Source organism: Polypterus senegalus, chromosome 18 (genome assembly GCF_016835505.1).
Source record: "Polypterus senegalus isolate Bchr_013 chromosome 18, ASM1683550v1, whole genome shotgun sequence".
Classification (NCBI taxonomy): Eukaryota; Metazoa; Chordata; class Cladistia; order Polypteriformes; family Polypteridae; genus Polypterus; species Polypterus senegalus.
The window spans coordinates 73,043,597-73,064,951 of NC_053171.1; the positions used below are offsets into that span (position 1 = coordinate 73,043,597).

Consider the following 21,355-nt stretch of genomic DNA (forward strand, 5'->3'; position numbering starts at 1 on the left):
CACAATATATATAAATATATATATGTGTGTATGTACAGTATATTGTGTCATACATGGCTCGTCTAAGATATGTAATACCACCTCAGGAAGAGAGGGGGTGCTCTCAAGAACAGTCTTGTCTTCTCTTTTCCCCATTCAGAGAAAAGAAAATGCCCCTTGAGGGCAACCAGCCCGGTCCCTTCTGATTCAGCCAGTTTGAAAAGAGAGATGTCTCATTTGGACCTGAGAGTCCATTTGTTAAGAACTACTCCAGAAACGGTGCTGGAGGATGATTAGAGGCCATTGCTTGCTTTTGTTTGCTGAGTGCCATTGTGTGCCAGTTAAGGTAATTTTTTTCTTGTTTGATATTGGACGGGGTTTAACCAGTTGGCTCCCCAACTATTTTGGGACTCACTCTGCATTCTCTCACTTTTATTTTTCTATTTGTTTCATGTGGACGATACTTAGTAAGATAAAGAGTCTATCCATGGCCATGTTATTTAAATATAGCCGGCTCTCATTAACAAAATGTCCTGTATGCACTGTGAGACGTCGCCCGAACACCATCAGACTAACACCAGCAGGGTTATAAAACACATGTTTATTCATACCAAAAGTCCCAACATAGTCCCACACAGCACACAGTGCTCCCACACCAAACACCCCTAAACATGGGCCTCTCAAATGTCCGTGGGCTGCCTTTCCTCCTCCCCCCTGAGCGTTGCCTTCTTCCGCCCGATTCCGGCTGATCGCATGAAGGCGGTCCCCTTTTATCACCACCCGGATGTGATCCAGGTACCTCCGATGAACCTCCGGCGACACTTCCTGATGTGGCTGAAGTGCTGCACGAGCACCCAGAAGAAGTCTGGGTGACCCTGGAATTCCACTCGCCAGCACGGTGACCACGGGTCCCAATAGGGTTGAGCTTCCAAGCTCGGTTTCCATGGCCCCCATACTAACCTGGGCAGCTGCCCTCTCTTGGTCCTGGGGAGGTATAGTCCCTCTCCCTGTCCTTCCAGGTGTCCCGGCTGGGTTCGGCGCCCAGCCTCCTGCCACAGCACCTTTACTGACCTGCAGGTAGATATTGCTGTAGACAGGAACTTGAAATGTGCTGAACATGGACCTTTGGCAACTATAGTCGCTTTGAGGGCAACTCAAATGCATGTGGTCGGGGAGAGCCGTCAGTTTTTAAGACAATATCTGATAGGCTGGCGTGTGTTTTTGTGTTGGTGGAGTTGAACAGTCTTCATAACAGACATGTGCAAGTAGCACACTACTTTGAGGAAAAGAAGAGAGAGAGGTTAAGAGCAGGCGCTAATACAGCACATTGCCGCACCCACCGCATGACAAACCACCTCAGGATCTCAGATTAGGACCCGACTGCAGCCATGCGACAGGTGACACCTCAGCACCACACTAGTTCAGATGGAATGGAACAGTGTGAGGTTTTTTATGGAGTGCCATTTCTGCCTCCATCTTTGAGCAAGTCCAGGACTAAATGTACAATAAAGGCTGCTGTTAAATTCTCTTCATTGCAGGCCTACAGAAAGGCTCGCGTTGTGGTCAAGACAGGACAAGATTACAATAATGACCTCCTGGGGCAAGATCCTCCTCACCCCTCACCGTTTCAAATTCCATAAAAATGTGTTAATCCAGCACCCCCGGTGACATTTATTTGAAGCATTTATGACTAACTGCTCATCGTGTCTGTAATCCTTTGGTATCCCTACCACCCCATTCAAATATTTCTCAGTGTGCTGCAAAGAAGTTCACACATAGGGGATACTTTTGTTAAGAAGTCGGTCAACAGAAAGCATGCAAACCTCTTCATACTGTCAATAGCTCAACTGAAACTATGTGCTATCTTGTTTTGTTTAAGGTGTGGACTTCAAAATGAAGACGCTAGAAGTGGATGGGATCAAAGTAAGAATTCAGATCTGGTAAGTAAGCCCTGAGGTATGGTGCCAGCTTCTGTGTAGGCGTGCACAAGTTTTTAAATATGGCTAGAAGCTGTGGTTCTTAACTTTGGTGATAGTTGAGCTGACACAGAGTTACCCAAAAGAAGAAAGAGACCCCCAGGGCAGGGGTCCTCAATCCCAGTCCTGGAGATCCGCAGTGGCTGCAGGTTTTTGTTCTGACCTGGTTGCTGAATTAGAAAGCAATTCTTGCCAATAAAGCACTAACAAGCTATGAAATTAAATTAACTCTGCTATGTCAGGTCATTCTCATATCCTAGATTTTCTTTCCCTTTCTATCATGCAAATGATTTGAAGGCTAAAATGGACGAGTAATTCTCAGTCCTTCACTTTTTTCTCTTCATTTTTCTTCCAAGTATTTAATTAAACCCAATAGTGCAGATAAATACACACCGGTGTAAATGTAAATAAGCTAAATGGAGAAATGCTGCTCTCTCTTGTCATTTGCATGTTATTGATAATAAGGAGCAATTAAAATAGCTGTTTAAGACAAAATTAAGCAATAAGGGCTCAAAATCACTAAAGTGAAGCAGAAGTGTTACTTTAGCAATAAGTGCTTTTTATTAAGCAACTGGGTTGGAGCAAAACCCTGCAGCCACTGCGGCTCTCCAGGACCGTGATTGAGGACCCCTGCCCCAGGGTATTCAGAGGAGCTTTACTCTTGGACTTACTCAAACACACACACTTTAGCTTCATTGTTAACTGTAACGTAGATGAGTGTGCACAAACCTGTCTTGAAGACCACAGTGTCCTTTGTATTGTAAAAATGGACTCCTGCATTGGTAAACAAGTATATGAAAGACAGATTCCTGGCATGTAGAAAGAATGGCCAAGAAATAAGAGTGGAGGTGGTATGGGAGGAATTTGTGAAAGATAAGCTGAGGCTTTTTCACACTTGACATTTTGCCAGTCTTCATTGACCCACCCAGATTTCTGCATTTGCAAAGGATTCTGGTTATGAGATGTTGGCAAGGGTTTCTACTTTTAGCACATGTCCAGATCCCCCTATGGAAGCAGCGGTAGCAAAGTTGCATCTTTATGCAGAATGTTACCCAGTTGTAACACCATGGCAGTGGCAAATATGGACTATAAAAATTATTATATTCTTATATTAGCATAAGTATATACGAAAACTTACAAGTATTAAACTTAGTGTAAGCATTAACACAAATTAGGTATGCCAAGCAAATAGTTAAATAAAGGCACATGCCATATTTCTTTTTTAGTTTAAAGCTTAGCTGAAACCAGCAATATCTTATCAGCCCGGAGAACAGAAAAGGATTGATAGAGAGAGCCCGGGATCAGAGAGGGGGGGGGACACCTGCAAGTTGAAGGCTGGCCAGAAAATAAGTGGAGCAAAAGGTGAGGATGAACAGAAAAACACGAGAAATATTGGCGGTTTCCATATAAACTTGAACGAGGCCAGCTGCAGAAGGGAGTCAAAATAAGCAGAGAATGAGCTGTCTTGAGCGAGGTCAGGATGATAAGAAATGATCATATAAACTGTAACTTTTGGCTTGTTCGGGACTCAACTCGGTTTGGCTTCATTGGGTTGAGTCTGCGTTACCGTTTATTGCAATAAAGCTAATTACTCTGTTTGCCTATCCTCTGACTCCTAGAGCCTTCTTTCGAGGTGAGAACGTCTGGTGCGTTTTCTGCCCTGACATAAATCAATCTCAAATTTTCTGTTAGGTGATTTTGGAGGACCAAGGCCAGTACAGATACTCCAGAAGTTAGGGAGTCAACAAATGATTGTTTTGGTCTAATCCTGATTGTATTTATGTGATGAGAGAGGTTTGTGGCGTTGCATGTTTCGAATAAATAATCATGAGCCTTTGAGTGTGCAAGCTCCAAATGGGCACAGGTGCACAGACCACTCTGAGGTTGATTGGGGTGCTTGGCTGATCGTTTATTCACGTGCAAATGCTGCGAGTATGGCAGTCAAGGGGACAGCACCTGCACCTAATTGACAGTATAATGGGAGCCTGCACATTAGAGAAGAAATGAATGAAAGAAGAACAATGACATAGGAACGGTGGTTAGCGAAAAAATACAAAGAGGAAGGATCAAGGAGGAACCCATGTGATGGAATGGAAGCAGGCATACAGGAAGATGATCCCTATAGTGCTGCGCAGGGAGCAGCAAGGCTCGTTGTGGCACCCTGAAAGACATTGTGAAAATGGAAATAATAATTAAAAAACAAGTGTGAGGTCATTGCCAGAAAGTCAAAAGAAACCAGTCATCAACACTCTAAACTCCGAGTCACATTATGTGACTTTTCCAGAGATGTTCTCCATAATCATAGCCTTCGATGACATAATATTAGTGAGTCAGAGGCACCCTGCGGCTCGTACCGGTGAAGCCATTCCCATAATGTGACTAGCCCAACTAGTCCGAGACTCACTCTGACAAAATCTTGTGTTTCGTTGTAAGGGGTGGGCCTGTGCGCTCAAACAATAAATGCTAATCAGGAAGTACAATGCATATGATGCAGTTAGGAGGAATAGGAAAGCGAGGGTTTTAAACCTTGTAAACATTTGTGTGATATCTCGCATTTTATGTGCCATGTCAGAATGGAATAAGAAACAAAAAGTGGCAGCAATTGCAGCTAATCTCGCTGTACTTGTTAACCATTCAGTACAGTATCGGCTCTGTTAGGCAGCACGTTATTGGTTTTTCAAAAAGGGCGCGCACAACTGTGCTGGAAGGACGGCATGCGATCACTAAATGTGGCCAGCGACAAGATCAGCAACTGCAGTTTGACGTTGTTAATAAGTAGAAGTCGTATAAAGTAACATCGGCTTAACCCGAACTTGTTGTTGAAAGATATATAGACGGATTCCTGACTAACAAAAAGATTTGCTGGCTACACCATGAAATATCCACAAACTTGGACAACCATAAAGCTTTCAACGCCACACTTCGCATGTCATAATTTTAGTCTGTCATGTAGTAGGAATTGGGACATTTAGAATTTGTAGAATTTGGGCAGCATTCTCCTCCAACAGAAGGCTGACTTTCTTTTCTTTTTTCGTTAATATTTATGCATTGAACTAAAACTGTTATAACCAAGCAGTGGGATGCACAACATCCTGATGTTCACAGAGCTGGTCAGATCAGACAGCCACCTTGGGCACCGTCATCTTAAAGGGACGTGCACTCCACCCACCGAGGGGGTGGGATTATAGAAATATGACGATAATGTCCTGCAGTATGTACACATAGGGGCAATGAGGGTGTGCCGCACTTTCCAACAAGTCATTGAAGTCTAATAATACCGACTAGCCACTATGGACAACAAGGGGAAACATCCATCAGCCTTGCCTAGGCATTTATGTTACTATATATAAAACACAGTACAGTTAAAAATACAATCAACATTCCTAAGACAGAATTAAAAATCTATGTAATTATAAAATACACACAACTAATTTACTCTCTTCTTCCCTTTTCTTCTTCTAGGCATTGTCCCACCTAGGTGCTTTCTCCTCTATTTGGATTTTGAAATGCTGCTTCACACAATCACACGAGCGTAGGCTGATGATTTTCATATACTATTGTTTTGGTCTTCTTATGCGGGGACATTTGCCGTCGATTTCAAGGTGGTAGGTGATGCTAGCTACAGTGTTTGGGTATTGCAAGGATGACACGGCTGTACCACTACAGGTGTCTTTCCCGCATTTTCTCGTTGATAGGTGTAGTCCCCATCTGCTACCTGATCGTGCTGTTGCATGTATGGTCGTGGAAGGAGATGCCCAGTGACCAGGAGGCCATAGACCTCTCCATTGTATGAAAGCGATGCTCTGCAGATTTGGTGTTTGGCCAGCATTTACTTCTCTTATCATTCCCTTGATTTCTGGATGTTGCTGAAGATGGGTAGCCAGTGGTTCGACAGCTATTGCAGAAAGCTTTGGCAATGGTAGACAGCCCTATCTACTTCCATGCTGTAGTGTAAAGTAGTCAGAATTGACATTGTTTATACTGAGCAGAGACATTTGGGACAAAGTAAAGTAACTTCATTAAAGTGCAAATTTAGGGTCCAGAGCCAAAAATGTGCAGCAAACTCGGGAGATATTTCCATTTCTCTCTGTTCATTGCTTTTTCTGCAGCCAGAGATACTAAGGCCTCTGGAAACTGAGGTGCTGAGGTGGTAGCTAGAACATCAAACACTAATCTGAGGGTATACAGGTATTGATGCCAGTTTGATCCTGTGATAATATTCAAACGAAGCACATTCTTTATTTTGTTGGTCTGAGACTTTCATAGAAACTGTGATTTCTATGATTCAGTAATAGTTAGTTTTGTAATGTGCACATTTTTTATTCCGCTTTGAACAGAGAGAAATTGGTGTCTGGCAAAGCGTATGAGGTAGGATATGTCCTCCTATTGCTTCTTCAAACATACCTACTATTAACTGTTAATGTGTTGCTTATTTAAGTAAAGCCAATGTCCAATTACGTGACTTTTTTTTGTCATGGGGGTGTGTCAGATTTTCAGATGGCTGTCGCTGATCTCGTTGCTCTACCATGTCACATTACACGACTGTAACTCACAGTGCCAATCTTCCAGTGCAGCTGTGCTCGTCCCTTTTCTGACAGCCAATATCGCATTGCCTGATGGAGCAGCGTTTTACGAAGGGTTAACAGCTGCATTGAGTTCAGAAGCAAACTCTTATCATTTATATCTTTTTTTTTTTTTCCATTCTGTTATAAAACATAAAACACGAGAGGTTCAAAACATGCGTGTTCCTTATTCCTCATTGCTACTGTCACGATTAGGTTCTTGCAATGTGATTTTTGTAAATCTTTACCATTCCCAGCCAGTCTGAGAGCCGTCGTTCACACCACATTGTGAGTTTTTAGGGGCGTGGGCACAAGGGTAGTTGTTGCGACAGGATAAAGCATTGTGGGTGCACCTTTTTTTTATCCATTAGTGCGAGAGGATAAAGGGTATATCTGAGTGCTCCTTTCGTTATCCAATCTGCGGATACAACCTCAAAGATTTCTTTGCTTTTGTGCTCCTTGTGAGTTTCATTCCGTTTGACGTCTTTACCTCTTTTCTCGACTTTGAGTCTTGTCTATAGTTTATTTTTATTTGTTTTGGCCTTCATAATTTTATGCACTTCTCCTAGTTAGCTCAGTAAACATTTGCTTTTCCATTCCTTGGCAGAAAGCTTACATTCTATGCATTGTGCTTCCGGATGAGCGTTTATCGCTTCACTGAGTTGCCATCTCCCCTGCCTACACACTTCACCCCTCTGACTAATGAGCAGATGAAAACGGTTTGATTTTTTTTTTTATCGTCTACAGTCACAGACTAGTTGGTCTCTGTCGTTAGGTGCGATCGGCTTCATGGGAGTGCGGCGACGACTACCTCCAACTGGTTAAGATTATGTGAATGATGGCTACGGCTGAAAGTCATTGGAAAAGTCGTCTAATGTGGCATGGCCTTTAGGTGGCTCATGAGGCTCAAGTTTTAAAAGATAAAGCCTAAGGAGTTTCATATAATGTTACGGACACTAACCAGAGAAAATGTTGTATCTGTAAATCATTTACTGTGTGTGCCCTATAATGTCTTTTTTAGGATTTGCTTAAATAATGTTTTGCCCTTTCCTTTTATCCACCTCACAGGGATACAGCTGGTCAAGAACGGTATCAGACTATCACAAAACAGTATTACAGACGAGCACAGGTAAGACAAAGCAGTCCCAAATGTACTTGATTTAAAGGTGAGGCTCAACTTAGCGGTTCAGTCTCAGTTTGTTCTAAAACTGGCTTTACAGCTTTACGTCTACACACCATTGTGTTTTGCTTAAAAGCTCTGCCCTACTCATATTGAATATTGACAAGTTACTATAGAGTGGCAGAATGTATAGAATCATTTATGATTTTTCTTTGCTGTATAATGTTCTTTCATCTACAAAATGGCAACAGATTACTGTCCTGACTGATATTGTGGCTTAATGCTACATATGTCATCAAAATCGATTAACTTCAGTACTATCTAGGATTAATCGTTTTCACACAAATTCCAAGCCCAAAAATGTTTGGGGTTAACACCAGGGAGGTTAATTGACCAATGATTATTTCTGTCGCCTTTCCTTATACCTCTGCTCTTGTGCCGTACCCACTATCACCTGATATAAAGATCCTACAGGTTATTTGTAATGTCAGTTAGACTTACTTACTAACAAGTGTGGGGTAAATTGCACCAACTGCATTATGGAAATTGCCTTTTGATCTTGGTTTGTTCACTCTAGCCACAATGAAATTGGAAATATCTAATGTGGAGAGAAGAAGGTTCGATAAACAAAAAGTGGTCTGGGGTGCCAACATGGCTTTCCCATGTTAGTAACTTTTCTTTCAAACAAAATAATGCACGATGGAGTGAAAATAACAACAATGCAGCCGCCATGTAGCACACTGACCTCAATCGTCTGTCTTCTGGCAGTGACACACATTCTCATAAAGAGGTTCCTGCTCTGGATTTTCTCCTTAAGTCACAGATGCCTCCATTCAGGCAGATGTACTTTTAAATTCCTGGTGCCATAAGGGATGGGGTTAATTGCCCATCTCTAGGTGTTTTTTCTAGGTATTAGCAACAGCAGCCCCTCTTGGCCCTAGGTGGTACTACATACCAGGGAAGAGTTTGGATGGCGATCCTCAGACACTCATGAGTGACACTAGGTAGCATCTTAACTATAGCATCCCGTACAGGTGGCATAACATGACTCTAGGATGACTATGAGATTCTATTTCACGGTGAAAAGCATCCATCGCCAAGTACCCTACAGTTGTTAAAATGTACAACAGAACTGGGATTGCTTGATTTGTGCTTGATGGTCTCTGTAATGTCATCGCCAGTTCAGCACACAACTCCAAGAGGGTGACTCTAAGAAGTTCAAATTGGCTTGTCATCCAGTCATCATTATGAGCCAGAAAATCGGTGCAATCCCTGAACTCTTGCTCTTTGTGTAGCCTGCCATTCGGGGTATCCTCCAAAAGTGCTAACACTACCATTGCCAATTATGTCATTCAACACAATGCCCACACCTTTTATAGAGGTATAATCGACTACACACTAAAAGCAGTTGTCATTATGAATATGCATTAGTTATAACCAACAGTGAAGACGTTTTTTTTCAATGAATGTGTTAGTTATTTGTGATTTTGTGATAGGATTCGTTGAAGAACATTGGAATTTGACGACATGTCATTGAAATGCGCTGTAAAACCGATTTTTTTCTGTTTACTTCATTGTTTCCGCCATCTGGAGTCCCTAAATGCCAACACCAAAAAAACTTGCATAGAACTTGCAGGTGGTCAAAATTTTTCATAGTGTTCAGTTAATTTTTATGCCAAGTTTCTATGTTATAAGTCCTGACTTTTGCTTAAGAAATTTTGTATGCATGTTTTCAAGTGTAAGCACGTTTTATACTCCAGTATTTCATGGAAATCTTCTTGGAAAGAATGCCCAGCACAACCAGCACAAGTTAACGAAAGCCTGCTGAGAGTTCACTTACTGTATATGAAGTGGAACTGGTTAGTAGGATAACACATTGTGACCTAAAGGCAGGGTGCCCCACAGCCCGGGACTCTAGACACAAATGCACCAACACAGTCAAGGATTCAAATCATGTGACTTTTTATTATACAGTATAACAATACCTTTCACAGGTTATTTCTTCACAGTACAAAATGACCTCTAGTACATACCCTGTAATCTTCCTCCACATTCCTTCAGGCAGACATTCTCTTCTTCTACCCAACTGAGGTCAAGCGGCTTTTTAGGTTGGACCCAGGAGTACTTTTGGTGCCATAGTACTGGAACCCTGTGAAATGGGGAACTCTTGTCTAGGCAGCACCCAATGACCCCATGTGGTAGTCATCCAGGACTATGAAGCCCATGGATCTCTGCAGGCATCCATACTGGGACCATGCCAGAGGAGCACTGCCATCTATAAAACTCCTCCAGTCCAACCTTCCACCCCGATTGGAATAACAATCGAGAACCATCCTGGCCGGTCCATGTGTCCATGTATAATGTCTACCTATTAAGGCCTTCTTTCTGTACCAGGAATTGCCCCTCATCCCAGTTAAGGGTACAAGTCCATCCTTTAGGGCACTAACAGCATTATTAATGAATGATTCTCAAACAGAAGAGGTTCCATATTGTGTTTTATCATCTGCCCTGTCATTCTGTTTATCAGAATGGTAGCCTTTCTGCTTCAGTTAAGCAACAAGCCACTTTATGATGAATCAAAAAAAAAATGTGCCACTCCAAGTTAGACCATGCTGGCAAAAGCCCTTGTTTATAACTGTTATACCTACAGAACATGTACTGGACTAGAATAAAAATTAGCCAAATAAAGCCACCTAAATCTAAGTTTCTGTAGAACAAGAATACAGGTATGTCTCGCTGTACACTTTTTGGTGCCATGCAGGACATGGGATTGTTTTCCTGCTGGATCATCTATTAGATTTGTTTCGCAAGCAAAGGCAGGCGTCTGAATCGATTTGCTTTAAAGTTTGTCTTCCTGATATAAGGCTGACCTTGTATGTGCCTTTCCAGACATGCTCAGTGGCTTCCACATCCTGGATCTGGGATGTCAGCAGCACTGGCACGATTGCCATAAATGACCTGCAGCTATAGTGGCGGAGTCTGTACTACGTTTTATAATTGTCGCTGCTTACAAGCCTAATGTGCATTGAGTATTTAAATACCTAGAAGGACTTGACCTCAGTGTCAAAGTGTCAAGGGGAAAAATTGCTGTAAATTATTTCTTCCTTCGTGTCTGCCTTTTTCCTTTTATTTGTTTTATTTTTTTTTACAGGGAATCTTTTTAGTCTATGACATTACCAGTGAGCGTTCCTTTAAGCATATAATGAAGTGGGCCAGTGATGTAGATGAGGTAAATTCTTTTTACTTGTACACTTGATTTTTTTTTTTTTTTTAAATGTCAACTGTTCTTAGCTCTGCAATGAATGGGTGCCCAGTAATGCTGGGTGAGGCTTCAGCTTTCTGAGAACCTGAAATCTGATGAAAAAATTGATGGTTACTGTTAACCCTGTGATTGTGAATTAGAATTAACAGATTCAGAAAGTGTATGGGTTATTGTTAATCATATTAGAACAATCTAGATGAGAACAGGCCATTCAGACCAAAAAAGCTCACCAATCCTGTCCACTTAATTCTTCTAAAAAAAAAAAAAACGTCAAGTCAAGTCGAGTTTTGAAAGTCCCTAAAGTCTTACTGTTTACCACACTACTTGATCTCTTATTCCATCTGTCTGTGGCTCTCTGTGTAAAGAAAAACTTCCTAATGTTTGTGTGAAATTTACCTATAACAAGTTTCCAATCGTGTCCCCACGTTCTTGATGAACCCATTTTAAAATAAAAGTCTGAAAACTACTGCTGGAAGTGACCATCGAAGGGACAGTAAATACCCTGCAGTAATCCCACATGGACATGTTTTCACTTTTTTTGACAGATGTCCTATATTTCCATGGTGTCACAGGTGGGAAATCTTGAACAATTCATCACTCTCAATCCACCATGTGGTAAACTTTTGCCTTCATCCCAGTGGAGTTTCAGTTTCCCACAATTCTCTGTCCTTTTAGGTTGTATAACTATATGGACAGAGAATTCTGGGAATCTGAAACTCCACTGGGCTGATGGTAAAAGTTTATGATAAAACTGATGCCTTTTCAAGATTGCGTCATTCTTAATGCAACCTGTATATTTTCTGTTCTCCCACAATTTTCTGAATTTCGATAAAATCTGATTTTTTTTAAAGGTAGATACGAGGGGGCACCTAATAATTCATGTAAATTGTCAAACCAATAACTTTGTCATAAAACATCAGTTCCCTTCTGGTCACCTTGAAGTGCCATGTACTTGTCCCAACCCTTCTCCCATTCCTATGTCCCTCCGTTGTTCAAGAGCGTCCCTTTTTCTTTGGATTTCCTTCCATGATAGCAAATCTTCCCATCAGCCATAGCTTTCATTTTGGCAACATACTGTAAATCGGGCAAAGCAACAACCGCACTGTTTCTGGGTAAAGATTCTTGGACTCGCAATGTGGTGTGCTCAGATGCTTTGCTAATTTGCAGTTTTGGCCACGCCACTTGTCCAGGTGCTCTTCCCGTAGATGCCTCAGCACTTCAGTCTACGAGTATTGCATCTCAAGTAGAGTATTCAGAGGGAGTCTCAAAAGATTTATAGCAAAGGTTTTGATTTTTTTTTTTTTTATTTTTTTTATTTTGACAATTCCAGGAAGTTTTGATCCCGCTCTCATATCTATGAAAAATGAGTTGAGCTCCGTGCCAACCGTTTTTTGTTTTTTTAACTTCGACCCAAATAAATGGATCGCTGGATGACCATTGGGTTCTTGTGCTCCAGGCCAACACCTTCCATCTTGTGGGAGGCAGGTAATTCTTGAACTAACGGTGAATTTTAAACCTTAGCAGTGTAATAACAAGAGAAAACAGAGATAAAGGTTTGGGGGTCCACGCCACATATTGTAAGGAAAAACAAGCAAATTAGCAAGTAAAATCAAAAGACCGAGTCCAAAATAGAACTGGATGGGGAGGAAAGGTGTGGGGCTTTTATAGGTGGTGAGCTGGAAGAGGAGGGTCCATGGCAAAGTGTCGGAAGTGAGGTCAGTAGTAGGGTGTGGTCTGGACAGGAAGTTGATACCAGTTTAGCAGGGCTTATCTTCTGATGATCTGCAGAGGAGGAAAAAAAGAGGTTAGTGCACTACATCAACCTACGAGCTGACATCTTACCCCCAGTTAAGTCCTTTGACTGCCTCCTATGCTCACGTGTGTGACGGCAGATATGAATGCTACCTGCTGCGGAGCAAGATACTTGTACCAGCTTCCTTCAGTTTCCACAGTGGTGGACTGGACTGTGCCCTCTTTTACTAGGGTGGTCCTGATTGTTGGATCCTAATGGGTGTTTTAATGTAATGTCCTTTTCGTTCCAAACTTGTTTCCAAATTCTTGAACCTAGCCTGAGCATGGTTTCTAAATGCCACCTTTTGTTGGCGGTGGGCATTTTCCTGGAACATCTTCAAATGATGGGTTTTCTTGTAAACTGATCCCTTGATATTTGCAGGAGTGTAGTGTAGCACTTTCTTCCCACGTATCTGTGAACTGGTAAGGGGCAGCAGGCCTAGTGAGTTATCCCACCCTTATCGGACACTTTTCTATCTTAATTTGTCAGTTCCAGGAGGCCACAGAGAGATGCGAGAAGATCTGAATTGATGACCTGCTTGTGGCATCAGTGTGTCTCATTTTTCTTTTCTGCTTTGCCAGTATGCACCAGAGAAAGTCCAAAAAATTCTGATTGGGAACAAAGCAGATGAAGATATGAGAAGACAAGTGGCCACAGACCAGGGAGTGAAGGTGAAGTATTTTTGAATTTCTCCCTCATGTTCTGCATGTACCACAGTCGCTTTTGATGTCCAAGGTTTTTGCTGTCCAGCTTTCTCATATAATGGTTGGGTTTCTCAAAATAAAAATAGTGAAGAGGTTTGGCTTTTGAGGCGGTGGTGGGAGGCTGGAGCTTCCTCTACTACACTTGCCTAATGTAGTCAGGCGGTAAGCAGTTCTGTTTTCTGCAGCTCCTTCCTGGAGGTGAGAGGTTAATGGTGGTAGCACAGCTCACTTCCTTTTTCTCAGGTGTTGGACTTGTGTTGTTTATTATGATGGCATAGTGTGGCATTTTAGTCAGACGTGCCAACAAGAACTGCTGTGTACTCTGTACGTGTGACAATGCCATGACCACCTCTGCTACTCTTACTATTTGGAAGGACAATAGAAGGAATAAGCAACATCAGTAAACAAGACTTAGCAGTTGACTTCCCTATTGGTGAAAGGGGCTACAGAGGCTCAGTGTTGTGGTGTCGGGATTTGCTCAAATATTCGCTGTACCCAAACCTTGGACTACCAACTGAAATGATCTTTTCAAAATGTTTATTACTGTATTCACACATGACACTAATTTCTCTAAGTTTAGCCATTATGTGGTGTTTATTGGAGAACAGAATTTATTTCCCTTTCTCAACTTAGTAAAATTACCAGTTCATCATCCATTACTTAACAGATTATACAATAAATACTGAGAAAATATCGGCTACTAATGTGAGCAATCTACAATGTTTTGAGTGCATATGTGCACTGAGGTCTTCAATGCAAGGATACCACGCCAGCCTGGCGCCTCTGTTCAACCCCGGCTTTCACACTGTACGCCAAGAGTCTTGTTGTTTTAAGGAAAGTTGTTCTGAATATTTTTTCCAATTTAAAACCATTGGTTCAAACATCTTGCAATTAAGCTGTTAAACTATTATTTTAGTTGAGCTGCTCCAAGACAATCACTGCAGCATTTATTTGTTTTTATTTATTTGTGCCTGCTGTTTGTGTTGAGGTGTTGATTTGCACAAGTGAGATATTGAGCCTCTCCATCCAAAGAACTCAATTGCTCAGGCACAATGCAATGCAGATATTGAAATTATCAATGTAAAACTTCACAAACAGGTAATCCACCTTAATAAAAGGAAAAGTGTGTATGTCTGTGCATTCGTACGGATGCTATGTCTCTGTCATTCCAAAAGGTGGCGCCTCACATATTTGTTTGGTAACAAAATGCATTGCATTTGTCATTCCAACAGATGGCGCATCACAAACATTAACACTACTTTTGCAAATCCAACAGCAAATGGCATATAATGGAGACATATGCATTGTGTTTGTCATTCCAACAGATGGTGCATCTCAAATATTAAAACTGCTTTTACAAATTCCATACCAAACTGCGCATAACAAAGACCTATTCATTGCATATGTCATTCATATAGATGGCGCATCACAAACATTAACACTGCTTTTACAAATACACGCTCAATGGCATATAACAGAGACCTATCCATTGCATTTGTCATTCCAACATTGATATATAACATATATTAGGTTTACGAAAATCTTTCACCTAAACCATTACATTTGCCAATACCAAATGGCATTTAACAGAAACCTCTGCATTCCATTTGTTGTTCCAACTGATGGTGCATCACAAACATTAACACTGCTTTAATGAATCTGATGTCAGATGTCATATAACAAAGACATATGCATTACATTTGTCATTCCAACAGATGGTGCATCCCAAACATTTGTAGTAATAAAATGCATTTTATTTATCATTCCAATAGATGGCTCCTCACAAACATTACATTTACTTTTTTGGCTGATCCCTTTCTCCAAGGCGACACAACATTTACAATACAATTGGTTACATTTCTTTTGGTTTTAACATTGCTTTTACAAATTGCATATAACAGAAACATATGCATTGCACTTTGGTGGGCTGGCGCCCTGCCTGGGGTTTGTTTCCTGCCTTGCGCCCTTTGTTGGCTGGGATTGGCTCCAGCAGACCCCATGACCCTGTAGTTAGGATACAGCGGGTTGGATGATGGATGGATGGATGGATATGCATTGCATTCGTCATTCCAATGGATGGTACATCACAAAAATTTGTGGTAATAAAATGCATTATATTTGTCATTCCAACAGATGGGGCACCACAAACATTAACACTGCTTTTATGAATCCCATACAAAATGGTACATAACAGAGACCTATGCATGGCATAGTGCACTACAAATGTTAATGTGGAGGTCTGTGTTGATTACTTGGATTTCAAGTCATCTTAGATGGGTAGCACAGCTAGTTAGTAATATTCGAGTGGGAAATACATTTAAATGGAAGCAAAAATGTTTATAGGTTTTTTTTTTTTTAATATTGTTTTGCCATTGTTATTTTTCTGTACATGGCTCCAATGTCATTATGGTGTAATAATCCTCCTCCTGAGTCCCAGTGTGTTATTGATTTTCTTATTTGGTTCCTCGGATTAAAATGTTGTAGGACACCTGAATTAGATCCTAACTTGAGAATAAGGCACCTGGACTACAAGACCAGGTGATTGAGCCACTCTCAACACCTATTTGTGTCCTTCCCTGTTCAGAATATGAAAAAATCAATATGAGGTTAGAAGAAAAAGATTCCAAATCCACTCATGACGCTCACCCTGCTTTTACACAATTTATAGTGAGGTAAGCGGTATTTTAGATGGTGTGAACACACTTGCTGATGGTGCATGAAATCGCACATGGAGGCGAGGTGGGATTGTTTTTTTCTTTTTCAGTGTTGTTTCCAATCTCACATCGAACCAGTCGCAGGATTTGATTTTTAGTCTTTCAATCTTGGGGCTACTTCAAAAGATTACTCTGGTTTCCCTCCTTAACTCCTCTACTGCAGATAACCAAACTGTTTCAATAACAACCAACCTCAGAGCCGCTGCACCACACACCACCTGCAGTTTCATGGCCGAAGGTAAGGTTAGGGGTTAGTGTGGTTAGGGTATAGTGTAGACATGCAGTGACGACACTCCCACTGTGAAACTGCTGGTGCAGTCCTGTGGTGTGACTCTACACTTGGATGGTTTGCAACTATTTTTCGGGTTTTCAGAAGACAGAGAGCGAGTGAGTATACCTCACTGAAAAGCAAGGAAACGGGCGGCGTGCATGGAACAGCCATAGCCTCAGAAGAATTACAGGCAAGGTGGCGGAATTCTGAACCAGTTGTCCTTTTTTATAATGAAAATGCTGCTTGTAACCCTTTCCTTATAATGGTAGCCTCATTGAGTACAGATGGGAGCAGGATTGACAAACTCTAACCACTTAGACTGCAAGCATCCTTTGTGTTCAAAAACAGAACCTGTAGCATTAAGAACAGGGCTGTTAAAAACTGATAAGACTGCTCAGAAAATGGTGACGTTCGTGGCCGGCCATTGTCTTTTAGCCTGCTTCAGTAGAAAACCTCAAGTGTACGGACGCCACTCTTGCATTATCACGTCGTCTTTAATTTCATGATCCTGGCTGACAGAGCAGTACATTGTCGTTGTGTTCCACCCTTACATTTTCACACTCTTAAGAGAAACAAGAGGACAACAATAAAGAGTTGGGGTACCAGCCTGGTAACCCTGGGTAACAAAAAAACATGCAATAATTGTGGAGATATCTTTTCAGACACAAATTCGGGATTAGAACTGACAAAGATGGTGAGGTGATATCAGAGGTCTTCTAGCTGTTAATCATCCGGTCTGCAGAGAGAGGAAGAGAAAAGGTATTAGGACACAGCACCAGCAATCCTAGGAGCCCTCCAGCTGTCCACTATGACCACATGCACAACACCAGGACCAGAGGCCTCATGCATAATACATAGAATTCACACTAAAACATGGCTTAAGGACAAAAGCGGAAATGTGTGTATGCACAAAAAAAATCCAGATGCGTTAATCTGTGTGTACACCAACTTCCACTTTCCCCCACTCCATAAAGCCCGGTCAGCGTGAAAAGTAGCACACGTACACACACCTGCTGCCACTCCCCAACTCCTCTCAGAATTACGCCTTTTTGAATATGCAAATCATTATAAATAGCCCTTAAGCTCAGCGTTCTGTGAAAAGGCAATGGCAAAAGCACAGGGGAAAATAGAAGAATTTCAGCGAATACCAAGTGGAGGCAAAGTAAAAACTTACTATTTGTTAGTTTAAACAGTGTTATAAACAACAAAAGGAAGTTGATCATGCCATGCGTGACCTTCAATGGAATACTTTATTGTAGCAGTACTATCTCTTTCAAACGTACTAACCTCCAATTCCTGTCTTTCCTTTTCTTTCTCCAAGTACCCAATCGCCACACAATCAGCTCTGTAATAGACGTTAAGCCATCTGTAAGCTGAGAACGCCGATTCTTCAAAACTTTTAAGGAACATTGAAATGTCTTTGTAGTACATAGAATAATTATTCTATCTATCTATCCTTCCAGTGTTGCACCAGCCCCATCAAGAATACAGCACATGGCAGGAATAATCCATGAACGGGGCACAAGCTCCTCGCTAGCGCTGTGACACCGTGTCCTCACATGTTTAATTATTAACAATATAGATTATTTAAATTATTTTAACATTTTATCTGTATAATGTAATAAACATATTTTGCTGCCTTTCATCTTAAAAATGATATTGTCATCATATGTAAATAAACGTTTTATAAAGTGGCTCAGGTTGTGCAATATTATAACTGTTTTCATAAGTTTATAGTGAGTTGATTGTACTAATAAGTATCAGCAGTTCTACAAGGAGCACTTGATGGACTGATTGAGTGCGTTTATAGTTCTTGGGATGAAACTGTTTCTGAACTGCGAGGTCCGTACAGGAAAGGCTCTGAAGCATTTGCCGTATAGGAGCAATTCAACAGACTGTGCACATGGCTGAGGCAGCGTGTCTTTGATGCTGTATATTGATAATTCTCTTTCCGATCAGCTGCTGTAGAGCTGTGATTCCACACTCAGATACAGTGATATAAATAATCTGAGTGCTTCAGTGAGAGTAACAATGCTAAAGCAGCTATTGTATTTAGAATAGTTTGACCATTCTATGGACCATTATTTTGTTACAGGTTAATTACAATCGGATGCATTAAACTAATAAACAATATGTGGTTAATTTCAGCGTATTTGATAAAACCGCGTCAGGGATGTGGATCTAAAAACGAAAGGGAAACCACACAGAAACAGTGGCACTACTTTGACGCAGGTGCCGCCAATTTGCAAAACCGAGTGGAGAACTTACATACACTAGGGTTTGAGCTAGCGTGAAAATGTGCGTGGCTTTACGCCAAGCTTAGGTTTTATACATCACGATTTGAGCGTGGAAACGGACATACTCAACATTTTTGTGCGTACGCACCATTTATACATTAAGCCCCTGGTGAGTAACATGGCTTCTTAACAGACTTTGTTTACATGTGCAAGTTCACCTTTGGCAAAATGCTCAGACTTCGTTAAACTGCTTTAAAAGAGTTAAATGTCATTCTCAACACCACCATGAATGTGAAAACAAGCCTGTGTCCATTTTCTTTATAAATAAGGGTACTCCTTCTGTGGAGTGAATAACATCCATCCCCTTTTTTACAGGTGGGACCTGAACCACTGGTGGTTTGTGGTACAGACTCCCATCGCATTGTTTCAGTGTATCGATAGCAAATAGCTACATTAAAACTAAACGGACACTTTGTTAATATGCTTCTGTTACCGGACTGCAAGCAGCACACTCTTCTTTACTTGGCTGTATGGTTGAGCCCTGTGAAGGAGCGGCATACCAAGACGTGTGCTTCTTGAGTTGCATCCAGTGCTGCTGAGTTAAGAATAATACAGGGATTTTTACTTCAGTAAGATACAGACATGGACAGATCTGTTGGTACCCCTCCATGAAAAAAGAAGGACCCACAACTGTCTCTGGAATAAGTTGAAACGGACCAAAGTAATTGCCCCCATCATTGTTTATTGTGTATCTAACAAAAACCAGACTTTTGATTCCACAAAATATTTCAAATAATAACACAGTCAAAAATGGCTTGAACAAAAATGATGGGACCTTTCACCTAATATTTTGTTGCATAACCTTTAGGGTTTGTAATCCTTGCAAACAAGCGGTTCCTGGAGCGCTCCATGAGACTTCTGCCTGCCTGCAGGTCTTCTGGCCCACTCTTCCTGGGCAAACTGCTCCAGCTGTGTCAAATTTGAAGGGGGTCTTCTCCAGACTGCATGGTTCAGTTGTGTCCATAAATGTTTGATAGGATTGAAATCAGGGCTCCTAGAAGGCCACTTCAGAATAGTCTAATGTGTTGTTCTTAGCCAGTATTGGGTGCTTTTAGCTGTGTGTTTTGGTTCATATCCTGTTAGGAGGATCCGTGACCTGCAACTGAGACAGAGCTTTCTGACACTGGGCAGTACATTTCACTCCAGAATGTCTTGATAGTCTTGAGATGTCATTGTTCCCTGCACAGACTCCATGCACCCTGTGCACAATGCAGTAAAGCAGCCCTGAAATATAACTGAGCATCCTCCATGTTTTTTTCTTTGACATCTGTGATCTGATAGAGCTGACTTGCCAAAAAAGCTTGAGTTTTGTCTCATCTGTCCAAAGGACCTCCTCCCAGAGGCACTGTGGCTTGTCAATATGCAAATTCCAGCGTGACTTTTTTATGTGGAGTCCTCCTGGATCTTCTAACATTCAAACAGTGATGAATGGTGCAGTCAGCCACTGATGGACCTTGACCTTGGAGTTCAGTTTTTATCTGTTTAGATGTTTTCCATAGCTTTTGGTCTACCATTCTCATTCTCCTCCTACTCATTCTGGGGTCGAATTTCCAGGGAGGCTGGCTATAATCCTGTGGACCTTCAACTTCTTCACTATATTTGCAGCTGTTGTCACAGGGACATCACGCTCCTTGGAGATGGTCTTCTAGCCTTTGCCTTTGCCATTGCCAAGCTGGTCTGTCATTTTCTTTCTGATCTCTTCAGACAATTCTCTCCATGTTCAGTGTGGGACACACGATGTCAACAAACAGCAGAGTGTCAACTTTTCTCCATTTCTCCACAATTGGAGACGTGTGATACGAATTCAAGAAAAGAGCAAGTCTGAAAAATCACTCAAATCCAATTATTTCAGATCTTTTCCAGGGATCCCAACAAATGTGTCCAGGCCATTTTAGAAGGTCTTTGTAGAATAAGCAACACTTAATCTCTTGTCACACTTGCATTCCTTTACTCAATGACATACCAAAGGGATGCAGGTAGACAGGGGACAATTGCTCTTCATGTCATCACTTTTTCAATGAGCTGGAAGGGGACCAACTAATTTGCCCCTGTCTTTATACACCTGCTGCTTTAGGTTACCACCTTAAGAAGTAATCGGAAAACGTAACACACATTACTTTTAACGCACTTCCCCCAACACTGCTCCTGCGATTGTGCTACAGAGTTTAGTTTAGTACTGTATAATTCAGCTCATCAGCATAAATTTACTGATTTCTTAAATAGTGAGTCAGATTATTTTGTTCAGGATAGGGAATAATGCCATCATCCAAGCATTTGCCTGAGGAAATTAATTTTGGTGGACACTTCTGTGTGTGGCTGCTTAAAGTGTGTGAAAAGCCAACACATGCGCAGGCTTTCAAAGTGCAATGGACTTGTACAGACTACAACATCCTCAACCGGTTTAAGGGTTTACATGGCCACATAACCAGGGTTACTTGCAGAGAAACTAGCCTAGTTTCTCAGAGACCAAAACTCAGTTTCTCTAACCAGAATTGGCATTTAAGCTTGTGAACTATTAAGACACTTGTACATGCCAAGGCCCACATCAGGCTGAGGACCGTTCTGTTTTCAGCTTCCCAGAGTGACGCTTTGATGGTATTGCTAGAGCTCAGTGTTACAGCAGCTAATTCTCCCTTTGCTACAGGTGGTAGTAGTGAGAGTGGGATCCAGATTGGAAA

The 21,355-nt window shown here is 41.5% G+C and overlaps 1 protein-coding gene across 1 annotated transcript in view; it reads left to right on the forward strand.

Annotated features, from left to right (window-relative positions):
• Positions 1-21,355, forward strand: part of rab15 (RAB15, member RAS oncogene family) — a 68,578-nt gene that overhangs the window by 30,457 nt on the left and 16,766 nt on the right. Inside the window, exons 2-5 of the mRNA XM_039741170.1 lie at positions 1,859-1,919; positions 7,586-7,646; positions 10,789-10,866; positions 13,273-13,362. Of these exons, the coding sequence (XP_039597104.1) occupies positions 1,859-1,919; positions 7,586-7,646; positions 10,789-10,866; positions 13,273-13,362 (290 nt within the window). The remainder of the gene's footprint in view (positions 1-1,858; positions 1,920-7,585; positions 7,647-10,788; positions 10,867-13,272; positions 13,363-21,355) is intronic.